Here is a 15,177-nt window from a genome sequence, read left to right as displayed (position 1 = left end):
GTGACTCCCAGGGTGACAAGTCTCATCCCACTCAGGCGGGAGCAGTGGAAGGAGGATGGACTTTGGGGCTGATGGAGGTCTCCAACCTGCTCAGCCATATTTCAGCTATTGTCACCCAGGACAAGTCACCCTCTTTAAGAACAGGGACACCACCACCTAATCCCACAGGGCTACCAGGCTAGTGGGCACTGGGTAACAATGCACACTTAATAAACACTCCCTTCTTCCTCTCTTCTCTCTCGGGCTCCACTCAGGACTCCCTCACCTCTGCTCTGGGTTTCTCTGCACCAGCCTGCCCTCCCGCTCCAGCTCCCTGCTCACTTTGCAGCCGCTTACCTGCACGGCCTGCTCCTTCTTTCTCCTCTCTTCCTCCAGCAGGCGGCGCTGCTTCTTGGTCAGGACTTCAATGAAACCTTCACCCACCATAGAGCCCACCTCACTCTCCTCCCCGGGGCTGGACCCGCAATTTTCAATGATGGCATCTGAATCAAGATTCCACAAGAAGGACAGTGTTTCCATTCATCAGAAGCCAAGAATAACCCAACCCTACAGGCACATGACGGCTAAGGATGGGCTCAGTCCAGAAGGCTGGGCAATACCTGGCTTGATACCACCAAGAAGCTGCACTGCATCCACTGGGGTCTACAGAAACCGGCTGTGATTTCTACACCCTTCCACACCCCCTCCAACACAATGCCATCTCAAACACAAGAGGCCTGAGTAGCACTACAATTAAGAAAACAGTTTTTGGAGACAGATGCACTGGAGTCCCAGTTCTGCTCCTAACCAGCTGCGTGACCATGGACAAACTAGTCAACCCCTCGGGGCCTCAGGTTCCCCCTCTAAAAAAACTGGGACACCGCAGGGCTGCTATGAGGGTTCGCAAGGCTATGAGCGACCCGAGGGCAGGAATCGTATCTGTTTTGCTCACTGCTGTAGCCCCAGAACTTTAGCCCAGCAGCTGCCCAGACGCTAAGATGGTCAGCGAGAGGGCAAACTCAGGGCCCTGAGGAGCTGCGTGGACCTCACTTTTGCCTGGGTTCTTCCCCACAAAGATGTGAGGGGACAGACTCACTTCCATAGTTCAGGTCAAACTGCTTGATGGTCTCTCCCTGCTCGCCTGCCCTCTGAGCAGCCAGCTTGGCCTCCTTCTCTGCTTTCTCACAGGAGGCTTCAGGGATGTCAGAGGCGGCATGGGCTGCTCGCTCTAGGGTGTAGTGGCCGCTCCCACTGCTGCAACCAAGACCTCCAGGCAAGGCCTCATCTGGGGACCTATAAAAAGAAGGAGGATCCTGAGCTCAGCAACCACAGGCTGGGGGAGGAAAGGAAAGGAAAAATCACACATGCACACAGCACGCCAACACACGCAGTGCCCTGATCCACCTCCAGTTCCTGCCACCGGCCCCTTTGTTCTGTAGACGCTGCTCACCAGCAGCAGCGCATCATGTGTAAGCCGAGGGGGAAGGCCACCCCCAGCCTCACTACTATAGCAGCGCTCCACCTGCTCATGGGGAAAGCTGGTCTCTCCCCGACCCCATTCCCAGGGCTCAGTACTTCTGCTCCTTTCCACTGTGTGCCTAACTCAACGGGGCTGCAGAAAGGAGAGAAGGAAGGGGGCACACTCAGAACAGAGCTGAACCTTCTGCTCCTATCACAGGAGACTGACCAGCAAGGAGCCCGGGCCCTGACCTACTGCGAGGCTCTTGGGGCAGAAATAGAAGCAAAGCCAAGTCTTGGCATCTGGGGCCTGGAAAGCTAGGCTAGACCGATACTTGGAAGCCTCAGCATCCTCCTGTGACTCCTTCTTTGGGGGTATGACAATTACACCCCACATCTCCGTACCCTGGATTCTAAGGAGGATGGAAGGTGGGAAGCAGTCTTCCTCAGCATGCTGGGGCAGGACCTGTGCATGGTCAGGGACGCGGGCTGCATGAGACATGCCCTGCACGTGGGCTCCTCCCTCCCTGATTCTGGGGCAGCCTGTGGGCAGTGAGCCGACACCGAGCACAGACCATCCACCTCGAAGCCTCTAATTCCAGATAAGAGATGCTCGCCTGGCCTCAGGCAGCCCGCTTTGTTTTGCTACTGCTTGGCCCTTAACCATGCCACAGTGGCAATCCCCAAGACGGTGCCACATCTCCTCACTGCTGAGAAGCAGAGCGGCTCGGAGAAGAGCCGTCTCTGCAGGGCCAGGAGGCCAGCAATGCGCCACCAGGACACTGCCCAGCAGCAAGCCTGGAACAGAGGAATCTGGTGCTCCCCAGGCTCCACCCACGGGTAACGCCCCTTCACTGCAGCGGCCCCTGGCGGAGCTCCGAGTACACATGTGGAGGCTGAACTGTTGGGACAGGTGCTAGGACAGCTGCTACAGGAGGACCATGGGAGTGGGGACTCTAGTTTTGGTTTTCAAGCCACACAACGACAACAACAACACGCCACAAGAGAAGCGGACAAGCAGTGCAAGAGCAAGTGATGGAGAGGCTCACACACAATGGCCGTGGTGGGCAGTCGCCCACCTGGAGCACAACAGGGAGAACTGGGGGCACCTGACACATGGCAGGACATGCATGCATGAAGTGCTGCTTACAAAACTGGCTTCATAACAGAACAGCAGCAACAAATAAGAACCTGGGATTTTGTTTCTGTTTTACCTTCTGGATTTCAAAGGCGTCCCATTCTGTTGGCTCTCATAACGGGGAGAAGCTTCACCACCACCTGGCCTAACAGACTTCTCCCCAAACCCTCCCGGCTCCAGCTTTCGGCTCTGTCTGTCCACCAGGGGTCTCTGGCTGGAGAAGCTCCTCTTGGCCAACTCCTTCTTCTCACCCAAACTGGCCCCAGGCAGGCTGCCATCCACCTGGGAGTCGGGCTCGGCCCCGTGGCCTTCTCGCCGCTCCCGTCTCTCGCTGAAGTCGCTGCTCTCGGAGGCTGTCTCCCACTCTTCGTTGGCGTGATCAGAGGAGTTCTGGTACGAGAGCTCGGGGGACCTGTGGCCCACAGTGCTGCTCTTGTCCCCAGGACAGAGTTTGGACCTGCCCAGCCACTGACCTGCCAGCAGGTGGGGCTCCTCCTCAGGTCCCCAGAGACCCAAGGATTCACGCTCCTGCCTGAGGCGCCTGAAGCGAGGGGGTTTGTCCTGGCGCGGGGGGCGCCTTCTCCTGAAGGGCCGGTTCTCTGCATTTTCAGAATCTGCCCCGTGCTCATCTTGGAAGAAGGACCTCTTATCCTCCAAGCGGCTGTCCTCAAAGCCCCTGGTGCCAAAGGAGTCGGAATGTCTGTAGGCATCTGGGATGCAGTCTCTGTCCGCGGGTCGCCGGGACGGACAGGCGTCAGGAGAGCTGTACTCCTGCCAGGAGGCGCCCGGACTCTTGCTGTGCCAGGGGGCTGACTCTCTGGACACGAAGGCTCTCCGCCCGTACCCACAATGGCTGAGGCGGGGAGGGAGGGCTCGCCCAAAGGCCCGAGGGCCTCGGTTCTTAGCATCCAGACCGCCGTGCTCCTCAGAGTACACCTTGTTGGACCGCCAGGAATCTTTGAAGTCGCCTTTCTTCAAGGCGCTCTCCTCCCTCTCCAGGAGCGAGCCTTCGTGCCCGTTGTCCGAGCCTCTCTGCCGACGCCGCTTGGGAAGTTCTTCATACTCGGAGCCCTCGCTGTGGGTCTCGCTGGCAATTCTTCGCCGGGGCTTGGCTCTGGGGAAGTCCTCGGGCTGACCGAACTCGCGCAGGCCCCGGCCGCGGCCACTTCTCTGGCTGTTGCTGTAGATGCCCCGCGCCCCAAGGACCCCACCACCACAGATGCCGCCGCCGCCCACGGGCCTACCGCGGAAAGTGAACTCTCTGAAGCCGCGGCCGCGGCCCCGGGCCTGCCCTCTGCCCCCAAAGGCTTGCTCCTCATCAATGAAGATCCAGTTATTCCTCTTTGTTGGGGGTGTATCGCCGGACTCCCGGGAGGCTCTGGTCTCCCAGGCCCTGTCCATCTTCTCATCCTCCTCAGACTTGCTGGGCTCGCGGCCCAAACTAGCGCTGGGAGAGCCCTGGTCTTCCAAGGCAGACGGGGAGGAGTTGGCCAGCGCGGGATCGTTCTCTTCATCCTCGTCCTTTTCTGCCTTGAGAATCGGCCCCTTCTCCTTGGCCAGGCGGGCACTCTCCTCCCCCAGTTCCTGCTTGATCTTCTCTAGTTCCTTCTCCTTGTCTTCGACCTTGAGGGCTTTCAGGACAGGTTTCTTGATGGGCCCCGACCTCCGGGTCCTGCTGGTCTGTTCCTGGTGCTGGCCTCCAGAGCCCCGGGGGTCGGGAGTCCACGCAGGCTCCAGGGTCGGCTGTTTGTTGGGGCTCCCTTCCTTCTCCCAGGAGGAGACGTTACAGGACGGCTCCTCTGGGGGCGCCTCCTTCTCGACACCGCTGGCTGTGTCAGTGGTCTTAGGCTGCTGGCTAATGTCCCAATTGCTATACTCTGGCTTTTTGTCTGCTGGGGCAAAGTCGGGCTCCAGTGGGGAACCCCTGAGGCTCGGGGTGTGACCCCCAGGAGCACCTGTTTCCTGAACGTTTTCTTGGGGTGCAAACAAAAGCTCCTGGCCTATTCTTTGAGAAGAGACACAGCTGTCAAAGTCTGCTTGGGCCTTCTTGTCAAAAGCACTCAAGTACTCCTCCCCTCTCTCCTCAAGGAGATCGCGCTGGGCACTTACGCCCCCTGACCTTCCAGGGGAGGCAGAGTAAGAGCTTTCACTCCTGAAAAGGAACCAGAAAAATCAGTCAATGCGATTGGAGCCTGGTTCCTGGTTTCCATGCTGAACACAGAGCTTAGTTTTAAAAAGAAAAAAATTACAAAAAAGAAAAAGAAAAAAACCTAAGCACCAACACTTGCTCTATCTTTACACAGGTCTCAGAGGTGCTGGGCCATAGACTGGTCGGTGGCCCCGGGAGTCCAGAGAGTGAAGAACGCAGTGGCTGCTGGTGGACTCAGCGTGCCACCCTGGAGACAGAGAGCAGCTGGGGATCCTCGGGTTCAAACAACAAGCTGGAGCCTGGAGTCCGTGAAGAGTCTGGGGCACTGGGCTGGCAAGGCCAGCTTGCTTTACTTTCACAGGAAGGAGCCACAACCCACACGCTGGACCCCACCTGCCCCGCGAGGGCCCCACCCCCTCATCCCCCGCCCAAAGTCCAGCGAGATTTGCCTTTGACCCCAGGATTTCTCCTCGGCCTTCAGTCCTGCCATCAGACAGGTGCCCCTCTCCCAAAAGCATTCAAGCAACCCTTCTCACACCCTTTCCCGGAGGGCACCCTGTCCCTCAGGCAATGTCTCCTGGGACAGTGCCTCCTCCCAGAGCCCCTCTCAATTAGACCTGGAGATTCTTCCTTCAGCGGCAGGTCAGTAGGACCAAGTTTCGTCTCACCTGACATGCATGTCCATGGCCAAAGTGTCATTCGATTTCGGGTGGGGGAGCGAATAGCCCTTGCTCTGCAGTGCCATGTAGCCCTCTGGGCTCCACACAGGGGCTGGATCGATGGCAGTCACTTTTCTTTCTTGCAGTGGAGGCACACAGCTCTGATCCTCAGAGCGACAGCTAGTCCCACTGAGGGAATCTTGGGGCATGATAGGTTTCATCAGTCCTGAAGAAGGCAAAGAACTCATCTCTATCATCTCATTTAGAAAGCCAGGCTCCAATCTCAGGGTCAACCAAAGGCTCAAAGGAGACAATGGTTACCCTTGACTCGACATGGACACAGCACCTTCCTGCTTAATGTCCCTGGGCTCTTAACCTTTTCTGACCACAGAACCTCTGACAGCACACACGCATGCAATCTGAGGTGCTGAGAGACCCATTCAAAGACCTGTGGAGTGCAATCTGTTCCCAGATTAAGAACCGGTGTTGAAGGGTATATAAACCTGGCAAACAGAAACTGGAAATAGCCAGTTGGCGAGTTCATCAATGTCGGCAGAAGGCTGGAGAGGCCAATGGGTCAGCAGCGAGAACCTCTGCGCAAGCTGCAGTGCCGAAGGTTTTCTGCACAGACACGGGGAAGACGAGCCACACACCACAGCCTGCGCAGGGCAAGCTGAGGTCCACCTGCTCCAAACCCGTGCAGGGAGACTTAGAAAGGGATGTTGGGGCCCGGCCTGGTGGCACAGCGGTTAAGTGCGCACATTGCACTTTGGCGGCCTGGGGTTCGCCGGTTCGGATCCTGGGTATGCACATGGCACCGCTTGGCAAGCCATGATGTGGTAGGCATCCCACGTATAAAGTAGAGGAAGATGGTCATGGATGTTAGCTCAGGGCCAGCCTTCCTCAGCAAAAAGGGGAGGACTGGCAGCAGTTAGCTCAGGGCTAATCTTCCTCAAAAAAAAAAAAAAGAAAAGCAAAGGGATGTTGGTTTTAGTTCCTTTTATTTCTAACCCCAAGAGGGACAGCAACACTTCTCATTTTTGTACAGGAAATGGGGATGGGGGACCACACAAATGACAGTAACTGTTAACTGGCAGGAGGAGATTAGGATAAAGATGACAGCTCGGCCCTACCAGGTATAAACTAACTGGAGAATGTGTACCCCCTCCAGGGCCTCTCTGTCCGTGTCTATCAAAGGAGGGGGTGGGTTGGTGCAGATGATATTCAAGGGCTCAGTGGGCCTAAGCCTGTGGAGGAGAAAAGCTCTGATTTTTCAAACACTTTCTTCACAAAGCTTCTTAGTAGTCAAAAATTTTGTTGTGCCCATCTTTTAAACTGAGACAATCTGGCCAGGAAAATGGTTCTGCATGAGGCCAGTGGTTTTAAGCTTTGTTTTAGCTGTGGGGTGCTCTGTTCAAATGCTATTGCTATATGAGTCCAATACAAAGATAGTCTGAGTCAAGGAGTGGTGGGGACCCTCTCTGGAAGCTGAAAATGACACAGCATTCATTAAGTATTGATTATAACCATGCTAGACTGCTCAACACAGTATACTGACCTATTTTTGGCAATATGGCAGCCCTCATTATCAGAAAAACTCTCCTGCCACACATACTTCTTGCCACAAAAACGCTGGACAGGATACAGCAAACACAGCACTTGCAGAGCTGTATCCCCAAAGAAATGGGAAATCCTCAGGGAGCTGAAACCACGGCCCCAGGCCAGAGCCACGAGGGGGTGCTTCCTGGAGGGAGCAGGGGGAGCAGGGCACACAGCGTGAGGAGCCCGAGGGCTTGGTCTTCAACACCCTCAAGGACAAGGAGGGGGCTTTTCTGCACAAGGCAGAGTTGCAGCTGAGATGCTCATTAAAACAAAGACCCTCGAAGGGCTATGCCCTCAATTAAAAGGCGGATTAGAAGAATGCATGCTCTTCACTACAGGACAATGACTAAGTCTGTGTGTTGGCCTGGGCCAGGGTAGGGAAAAAATAGTCCCCACCAGGAATTCATAGCCACACGCTGGATTTCATGCAGGTTAGGGAAGGGAAGAATGCAGATTTATAACCCAGAATGGTCCAGAAACTTCCCAACTTCAAGTAAAAGGTGGTTCTAGGCTGGCAGAAAAAACTGTAAAGACACTCGGGAGGGATACACTCTCAACCCAAGCCATACCACATCCCTGCAAGAAATAAAGCGTTGTTGAAAACGAACTTGAATCTGAAATCACCAGAACACAAGTGGAAAGCAATCCACCAGGAGTCCACAGCAAGTCCCAGGATTATACAGCTTCCCAAGAACTTGAGACAACAGAATCATCTGTTAAACACTAGAAAATCATGTTTTTGGTGATTAAAAGCACAAAAGAAGGAATTTAAAACTTAAGAAAAATATAAGACATAAGCAAAAATAATGAATTTGAGGAAAAAATTCTAGCAATAAAAACAAAGAGTCACTGAAATTAAAAACCCACTAGAGGGGGAGAAAAAAAAGAAAAAAAGCAGATTAATCACAGCTGGTGAGGAAACTGAACTGGAAAGTAGTTTTGAGGCACTTCTCCAGAAGGCACCACAGAGATAACTTCTCCTATATGTCTAAGAGACTCGGAAGACAGAAGGAGGTATAAAATAATTTAAGTGGAAGTCCTAGGCAGAAAGGATACAAAGAATGGGGAGAAGGAAACATCCAAAGCGATAACTAGAAGAGAATTTTCTAGAAGTGATTAACGACTTACACCTTAGAGTTGAGGAGGATGAGTTCCACACAGAATAAAGGAAGGACAGACATAGGGATAAACCTGGACACAGCAACTGAGGCAGAGCTGCAGGAGACCAAAGACAAAGAGGAGACTTTAAAGCAGCCCAAGAGAGCCCGGGAGATGACCCAGACACGACCCCGACTTCCAGCAGCAGCAGGAGCCAGAAGAAAACGGAATGCTGTCTTCACAGTCCTGGAAGCAACTGCCCCCCAGAATGCTACACCCAGCTATGCTACCGTTCAAGAGAACGGGCGACAAAGACCTCCAGGCAAAGGAAAGCTACTGCCGAACCTCTCCTGGAGGACTCGACGAAACGCACTCCATGAAGTAAGCTGAACTCAGATGGAGGAAGACGCAAGGAAGAAAAAGCAGCAAAGGAACTAGCGAACACACGCAAACCCGAACAAGCACAGGCTGGGTGCGACATCTCAATAATAACGACTAGTCTGGTGGGCATAAAACAAGACAGGACTAAAATTCCCAGCAAAAACAAGCAAGACTGACAAGGAGGTGGCTAGAGTTCAGGTTAAGAGTAAACACAGAGCTCAGCCTTTCTAAGTCAAGGTTGCATCTTAGAATTTAATGTAACCACTAATATAGCAGAAACAGAATGTAGAAGAAAAACACACAGACAAAAAGAATAGCAAAACTTTTTTTTTTTGATCCAAACAAAAGAAGAACAGGAAAAGCATAGAAAAAGATAAACAGAAAGCCTAACACTGGAGAGTGGGAAACTGGAACATCAAATCCCAACAAATTTAAAGCGCCCAATTTTGGCAATTCGAGTCAGGGATTTCACAACGAGTAAAACCAAACACACCATCGTGTACGTCAAAGACACACTCCCCCAAAAAGGGCTCAGAGAGGCTGACAATAAAGAGTTGGAAACAAGATACCAAATCAATACTAATCAAAAGAAAAACTGGCATGATGATAGTACTATCAAACAAAGCAGAGAGTAAAGGCAGAAACACAATTAATGACAACAGGGGTGCCATATGCAGATTAAAAGCCCAGACAGAGTGAAGTCCAAACCTGTATGCTCCCAGAGAGAGAAAGCAAAGCTGACAGGCCTCGAAGATGTGACACATCTACAAACATAGTGGGGGGTTTTAACACACCTCTTAGTAACTGATCAAGGAGATAAAAAATTGTGATAATATAGATATTCACACAGCGCAATTAGCTAGCTCAATTTAATGGATCACATCCCATTGGAGAACATACGTTCTTTTCAAGCAAATACAGAATGTTAAAAAAAAAAGGGCCGTGTAACGGTCCACAAAGAAAATCTCAACAATGTCAAGCAATCCCGATCAGGGGTTGGTTACCACATCATGGCCCTTGAGTGAAATTCGATCTGCCACTTGTTTTTAAAAATAAAGTTTTACTGTAAAGTGACTACATTCACTCATTTACTATTGTCCATGGCTGTTTTCATTCTACAACAGTAAAACTGAGTAGTTCAAAGCCAAAAATATTTAGTTTCTGGTATTTATAGAAAAAGTTTGGGGCTGGCCCCATGGCCGAGTGGTTAAGTTCACGTGCTCCACTTCGGCGGCCCAGGGTTTCACAGGTTAGGATCCTGGGCACAGACATGGCACCGCTCATCAGGCCGTGCTGAGGCAGCGTCCCACATGCCACCACTAGAAGGACCCACAACTAAAATATGCAACTCTGTACTGGGGGGATTTGGGGAGAAAAAGCAGTTGTTAGCTCAGGTGCCAATCTTTAAAAAAAAAAAAAGTTTGCTGACAGCTGGTCTATATCATACATACCATATTATCTGACCACAAAGCATTCATGTTAGAAATTAACACCATAGAATACTTGGAAAACATACAACATACTATTAAAAATCATCAATCAAAAAGATAAATTACGTGCCAGCCCCATGGCATAGTGGGTAAGTCTGGTGCATTTCACTTCAGCAGCCCAGGTTCTAAGGTTTGGATCCTGGGCACGGGAGTACACGGCTCGCCAAGCCATGCAATGGTGGCGACCCACATATAGAATGGAAGAAGAATGACAACAAATGTTAGCTCAGAACAAATCTTCCTCACCAAAAATAAACAAATAAACAAAAATCAAGCTAACATTTAAAACTTCACAATAATACAAATGTCTCTTTTTTAAATTTTTTTATTTTATTTTTTTGAGGAAGATTAGTCCTGAGCTAACATCTGCTGCCAATCCTCCTCTTTTTGCTGAGGAAGACTGGCCCTGAGCTAACATCCGTGCCCATCTTCCTCTACTTTATACGTGGGACACCTACACTTGAGCTTGCCAAGTGGTGCCATGTCCGCACCTGGGATCCAAACCAGCGAACTCTGGGCCACTGATGTGGAACATGTGCACTTAACTGCTGCACCACTGGGCCAGCCCCCAATGTACCTTAAAACTCAGCAGCTCAGAGCGCAGGTGATATTTACATACTCACATCAGGAAAGAAATTAATGAGCTAAGCATCCAACACAATTAGTTAGAAAAAGAACAGAATAATTTACAAGGAAACAGGAAAAAAAGCAGAAATTAATGCAATATAGAGGAATTAAGAAACCCAAAAGCTGCTTTTTAAAAATGGCATTAGACAAACCATGGGAAAAACTAATCAAGGGAAAAAAGGAGAGAGAGAAGGCACAAAGAACATCAAGAATGGAAAGGGCAAAGCCAACACAGCAGAGAGACCAACATTAACCAAAGCAATTTATAAAGCGTGGTCTAAGGACTTTCCCCAACAACTCTGACAGGTGTTGTTATGAGACCCTCATTTTGCAAACAAGGAGGTCTCCAAACAGACTGGTCATGTGACTTGAGGAAGAGGTCAGACTGGAATCCAGGTGGCTCCACCTCTTGAGGCAACACCCTTAATGCCACACTGTCCTGGCTCTGCAGCTATGGCCCACTAGACCACCGTGCTTACCCGAGGGATGCAGGGCTGAGGGGTAGAAATCCACTGGGGTCCGAGTGGGCGTGATGCGTGGGTCCATGTAGGAAGGCATCATCATCCACCGGGGATCGAAGCCCAGCATCTGGGGATGGTGTGGGTAGAAGGTGCGCTGTGGGTGGGAAGGCGGAGGGTACACCGGCTGCCAGTGCTGCATCTTGTACAGCTGCTCCTGTCCAGCAGGAGAGAGGCCTGGTTAGACAGGGGCTGGGGGCAGAGGCCCCGCAAGCATGTGTGCATGTCCACTCATTCTTCCAGCTTTCCATGAGGAGGCACAGAAAGCCCACCCAGAACAGAGGACCAAAGAGGGAAAGACGTGCAGCTGCTTGAAGGCAAGACCCTGGTGCATTGCAGCTTTCTGGCTGCGGTCCCTCTCCCACAACTGGATGGACAGTCATGCCATTATCACAACTGGGGCCCATGTGCTCCACTGCTACCCAAGGCAGACTGGGCTTTCACTCAGACCAAACCCTCTCTGGAACTGAGAGCTGACCTGCACACCTGGATGCTGGCCGCTTCTCTCTGGATCTACAGCCACCACCCGAGGACAGTCACCATCCTTTCCTCCTCACTGCTGCCTGCTGCAATCATTCTCCAGCTCTAGACCGATCGACCTAACAGACTGATCATCTAACACACATACACACCCCCGATCATGTCCACACATGCTTCACAAGAGCCTCCGATGGTTCTCTACAGCTCTCCGTCTAACAGCCCGAACCCCACAAGATTCCAAGTGACCTGCAGGGTCCTGTAGGATCCTGCCCCATCTGCCTCTCCAGCTTCACCTCACGCGACGGCTCTCGCCCTCTGCTCCATATGCCTGCTGCCCGCTTCAGGCCATGGTGACATACTGGGCTGTCTGTCTGGGAGGTTCCTGTTCCCTCCGCCCCCAAACCCAGCTCCCCCATCTCATTCCTTAGGTTCCAGCTTAAAAAATACTTGCCCTGGGAAGCCTGTTACAACTCCCTAGGCAAGATCAGGTCCCCTGTCTGCTCTCACAGCACTGGTATTAGTTTCCTTTGTAGCACTAACAATATGCTCTTATTCTCTGTTGCTGGTCTCCCTCACTAAATCATAAGAGACCACATGCCAAGTTCACTGTGGTAGCCTTGCCTCCTACCACCAGACTTGCTATGTAGAAAATCCATTGCACAAGGATGAACATAAAGCTTGACAGAATATTCAAAATCAAGGACTGGGACCCAGTGAGGGTTCATCTCAGACCATGCTCCATCCTGTCAGTGACCTCGGGGCTGCCCTCACAAGTGTACCCAACACCAGCAATCCAGGAGGACTCGGGTGCAAAGTCAGACGAGGACAGCCAACCCAGCCACACGCTTCCAGTCTGCAACCAAGAGGCTGCCTCACCAGCCTGCCTAGGCTGGGTTCCCCGGACAGCTCCGTCAGCGCTCCAGGCACCTCCTAGGAGTACTCAGAACTCACTGAATAGAGCTCTCCCAGCCCACACAGGAGGCTGTGGGCCTCTACCCACAGCTCCTCCTCCCATCTAGACCCTGGGTCCCCAGGGAACCTGATCAGACGGCCTGTTTGCCAGACTCCTTCAGGCTGCCCTGGCACTTTCAGACTTCTTTTTATTCTAAAGGAAGGATTTACCCGTGACTATGCCCCAGATGAATTACCTAGAGCAACCGTTACGGCTGTGTCTGGCTCCAGTTACTCTGGATATCTCCCCACTCGGTAATTCTCTGCCAAGCCCACGAGCAGCTGCATCGTGCTCACTTACACTACAACGCTATAAAAGCCCAACGAACGTACTTCCTGTTTACAGCACAGGACCTGGTGAGCTCCTGCAATGCTTCCTAGGAGCTCAAGGAAAGGAGCATCTGGGGTGTAGGTTTTAAAGGAAACTAAAAGAGATGCTGGGAAAAGGCTCAAGACCTTGATTTATTTCTCCAGGGCACACACATTTCGGAACATTTTTGGTTATTATCAACAATTTACCACACACCCAGCTGTGGGGTAAGTAATGTCCAGGTATCATCTCAGTTTCCCACCAAAATGCACTGCTCATCAGTAATCATTTGTTCCTTCGTTTATTACCCCTGTAAGATGCAGAATGGCCAATGAGTGGTTCCAGTTGGTCAAGATGACCAAGACTACAAGAAATTGGTATGATTACAACCATTACCCAACACGACTTTCAGGGCAAAGAGTAGGTCCCTCTTAAGGTTTATGACCCACCAATAAAGATGATACTGCTAATACTGACAAATCAGTTTACAGAGCGTCATGAAACACTCACTGCCATGCTGAGAGGCAGGTGGTCATTCTTCCTGGTTTACACTGATCTGTCCAAGGCCATACACGACTAGATAAGCTGCATCACTAGGATCAGAACCCACAACTGTCCGACTCAAACCCGACAAACCTACGTCTTACCCCAAAGCTAACAGGCCTCTCTCTGACAGCTCTCCAAGCAGCTCCCAGGCCTCCCTTACTCCTTGAGAGGATCCCAAGGTGGGGCCATTCTCAGTCTAAGGAGTGGCCACAGGGCGGTGCTCTGAATGAAAAACCACTCTTCCAGCTCAACTACAGTGAATCCAGCGCATACATCACCAACTCTTCCTGACCAATATTTGACAGCAAGGTCAATAAACTACCAACAAGGGTTTTTATTCATTCACAGGAGAAATAACTAATGGCAGGGCTGACCTACCAAGGCCATAAGTGTCAGGTACAACTTCTGACATCCCTACGGATGACTGTGATATGGGACAGTAGATTTTTGGTGTTTGTTTTGATTGAAGGGGGCATGGGGAAGAGGAGAGGGGGCATCACTCAGTACTCAGGTCTGTTTACAACAACCTTGTAAGTTTCTTCTTTGTTTACCTGTTGTTGCTGCTGCTGCTGGCGCTGGAATCTGGGAGGAAGCGACTTCTGGTACTTGTTGAACTCCTGTGCAGGGGACCCCACCTCCCTGGCCCCCTCCTCACTGCTGCTGCTCTGAGTCACAGTGGGAGGAGCTGTGGGGGCTTCTTCTGAAAATGTGCTGGGGGCTTCCTGGGCAGGGAACTCAGGGGAGCCTAGGGAACAAATAACCAGAGAAATGGCTGAGGTGAGCTCACAAAAGCTTGGCCCACCAAATGTTTAACAGCAAATGCTTTTTCTTGTTGGCACTTACATCCCACTGCTGGACTATTCACATCCCCGAACCCTGGCACTGTGGGAAATGCTTCACACGCACAAGCTCATGGAGCCCCCACGTCACCCAGCGTCACTTTAGAGATGAGAAAACTAAGGGTTGAGAGGGGAGGCAAATTGCCCGAGATCACACAGTCAGCAGTGCAGCTGGGGTCTGGCTCCAGGTGGGAGAGGTTTTATTAGAAAGGACTCCGGTAAATCAGAGACAGCCAGGAGCTCGAGGACAACCCACACAGCCACCATCCAAACAGCATGAGTCAACACGCCCAAAGGTGTGTGACCCGGCAAGTCACTGAGCCTCTCCTTGCCCACTTCTTCACCTGTAAAATGAGGATGACGACTGTGCCTGCCCCACGGGGCTTCTGTGACAGTGAAATGAGATAATCCACATAATGCACTTACGACAGCGCCGCACAAGCAGTAAACACTCCACACAGTTTCTCACCATCATTCCCTCTGAAATTCCCTTCTTTCTTGCCTCCATCCCAGCTTTGCATTTTTTTCTGGCTTTACTGAGGTATAATTGACATTTGCATTCTTAACTCTACTGCAAAGGGCAAACAAACCCTGAGGCACAGCCTCAGGGACTCTTCACGGCACAACAGAGGGATGCTGCAGAAGGGCAGTGACGCTCCAGTGCACACAACACCCAGGCCCAGTATCGACTGACCACACTCACATCAGGGCAGATGGAGTCTGCCTGCGCCATCTCAGAGAGTAGTGGGAGACCGGGCGCAGGCTTCACTCAGACTTCAGTGACAGGAAATTTACAGAATGACCGCTGTCAATTTCTCTGAGTTCCTCAGCCAGAAGGGCGCTGACAACACATCACCAATAAGACTCCCACCTGAGAAGCTCTCAGGGACTGACACTAACACCCAGGCCCTTCTCTTCTCAAGAGTTGGTTTTAGTTGATTTAAGAAAATCA

The 15,177-nt window shown here is 51.7% G+C and overlaps 1 protein-coding gene across 49 annotated transcripts in view; it reads right to left on the bottom strand.

Moving 5' to 3' along the window:
• The window catches only part of PRRC2B (proline rich coiled-coil 2B), a 92,560-nt gene that overhangs the window by 20,018 nt on the left and 57,365 nt on the right, over positions 1-15,177 (bottom strand). For 46 of the 49 annotated variants that reach the window (XR_011432691.1, XR_002803975.2, XR_011432698.1 and 43 more), the window contains 6 exons: positions 13,938-14,131; positions 11,061-11,256; positions 5,393-5,609; positions 2,652-4,727; positions 1,076-1,272; positions 337-482 (listed from right to left, as the gene is read on the bottom strand). Coding sequence is in view for 27 of the 49 variants with exons in the window: in XM_023629170.2 (XP_023484938.2) it covers positions 337-482; positions 1,076-1,272; positions 2,652-4,727; positions 5,393-5,609; positions 11,061-11,256; positions 13,938-14,131 (3,026 nt within the window). In the remaining 22 variants the exon portion in view is untranslated. The remainder of the gene's footprint in view (positions 1-336; positions 483-1,075; positions 1,273-2,651; positions 4,728-5,392; positions 5,610-11,060; positions 11,257-13,937; positions 14,132-15,177) is intronic. The other 3 variants (XM_070251916.1, XM_070251918.1, XM_070251919.1) reach the window with 1 other exon arrangement.

Source organism: Equus caballus, chromosome 25, assembly GCF_041296265.1.
Source record: "Equus caballus isolate H_3958 breed thoroughbred chromosome 25, TB-T2T, whole genome shotgun sequence".
Taxonomy (NCBI): domain Eukaryota; kingdom Metazoa; phylum Chordata; class Mammalia; order Perissodactyla; family Equidae; genus Equus; species Equus caballus.
This window is presented reverse-complemented; position numbering and strand designations above follow the sequence as displayed.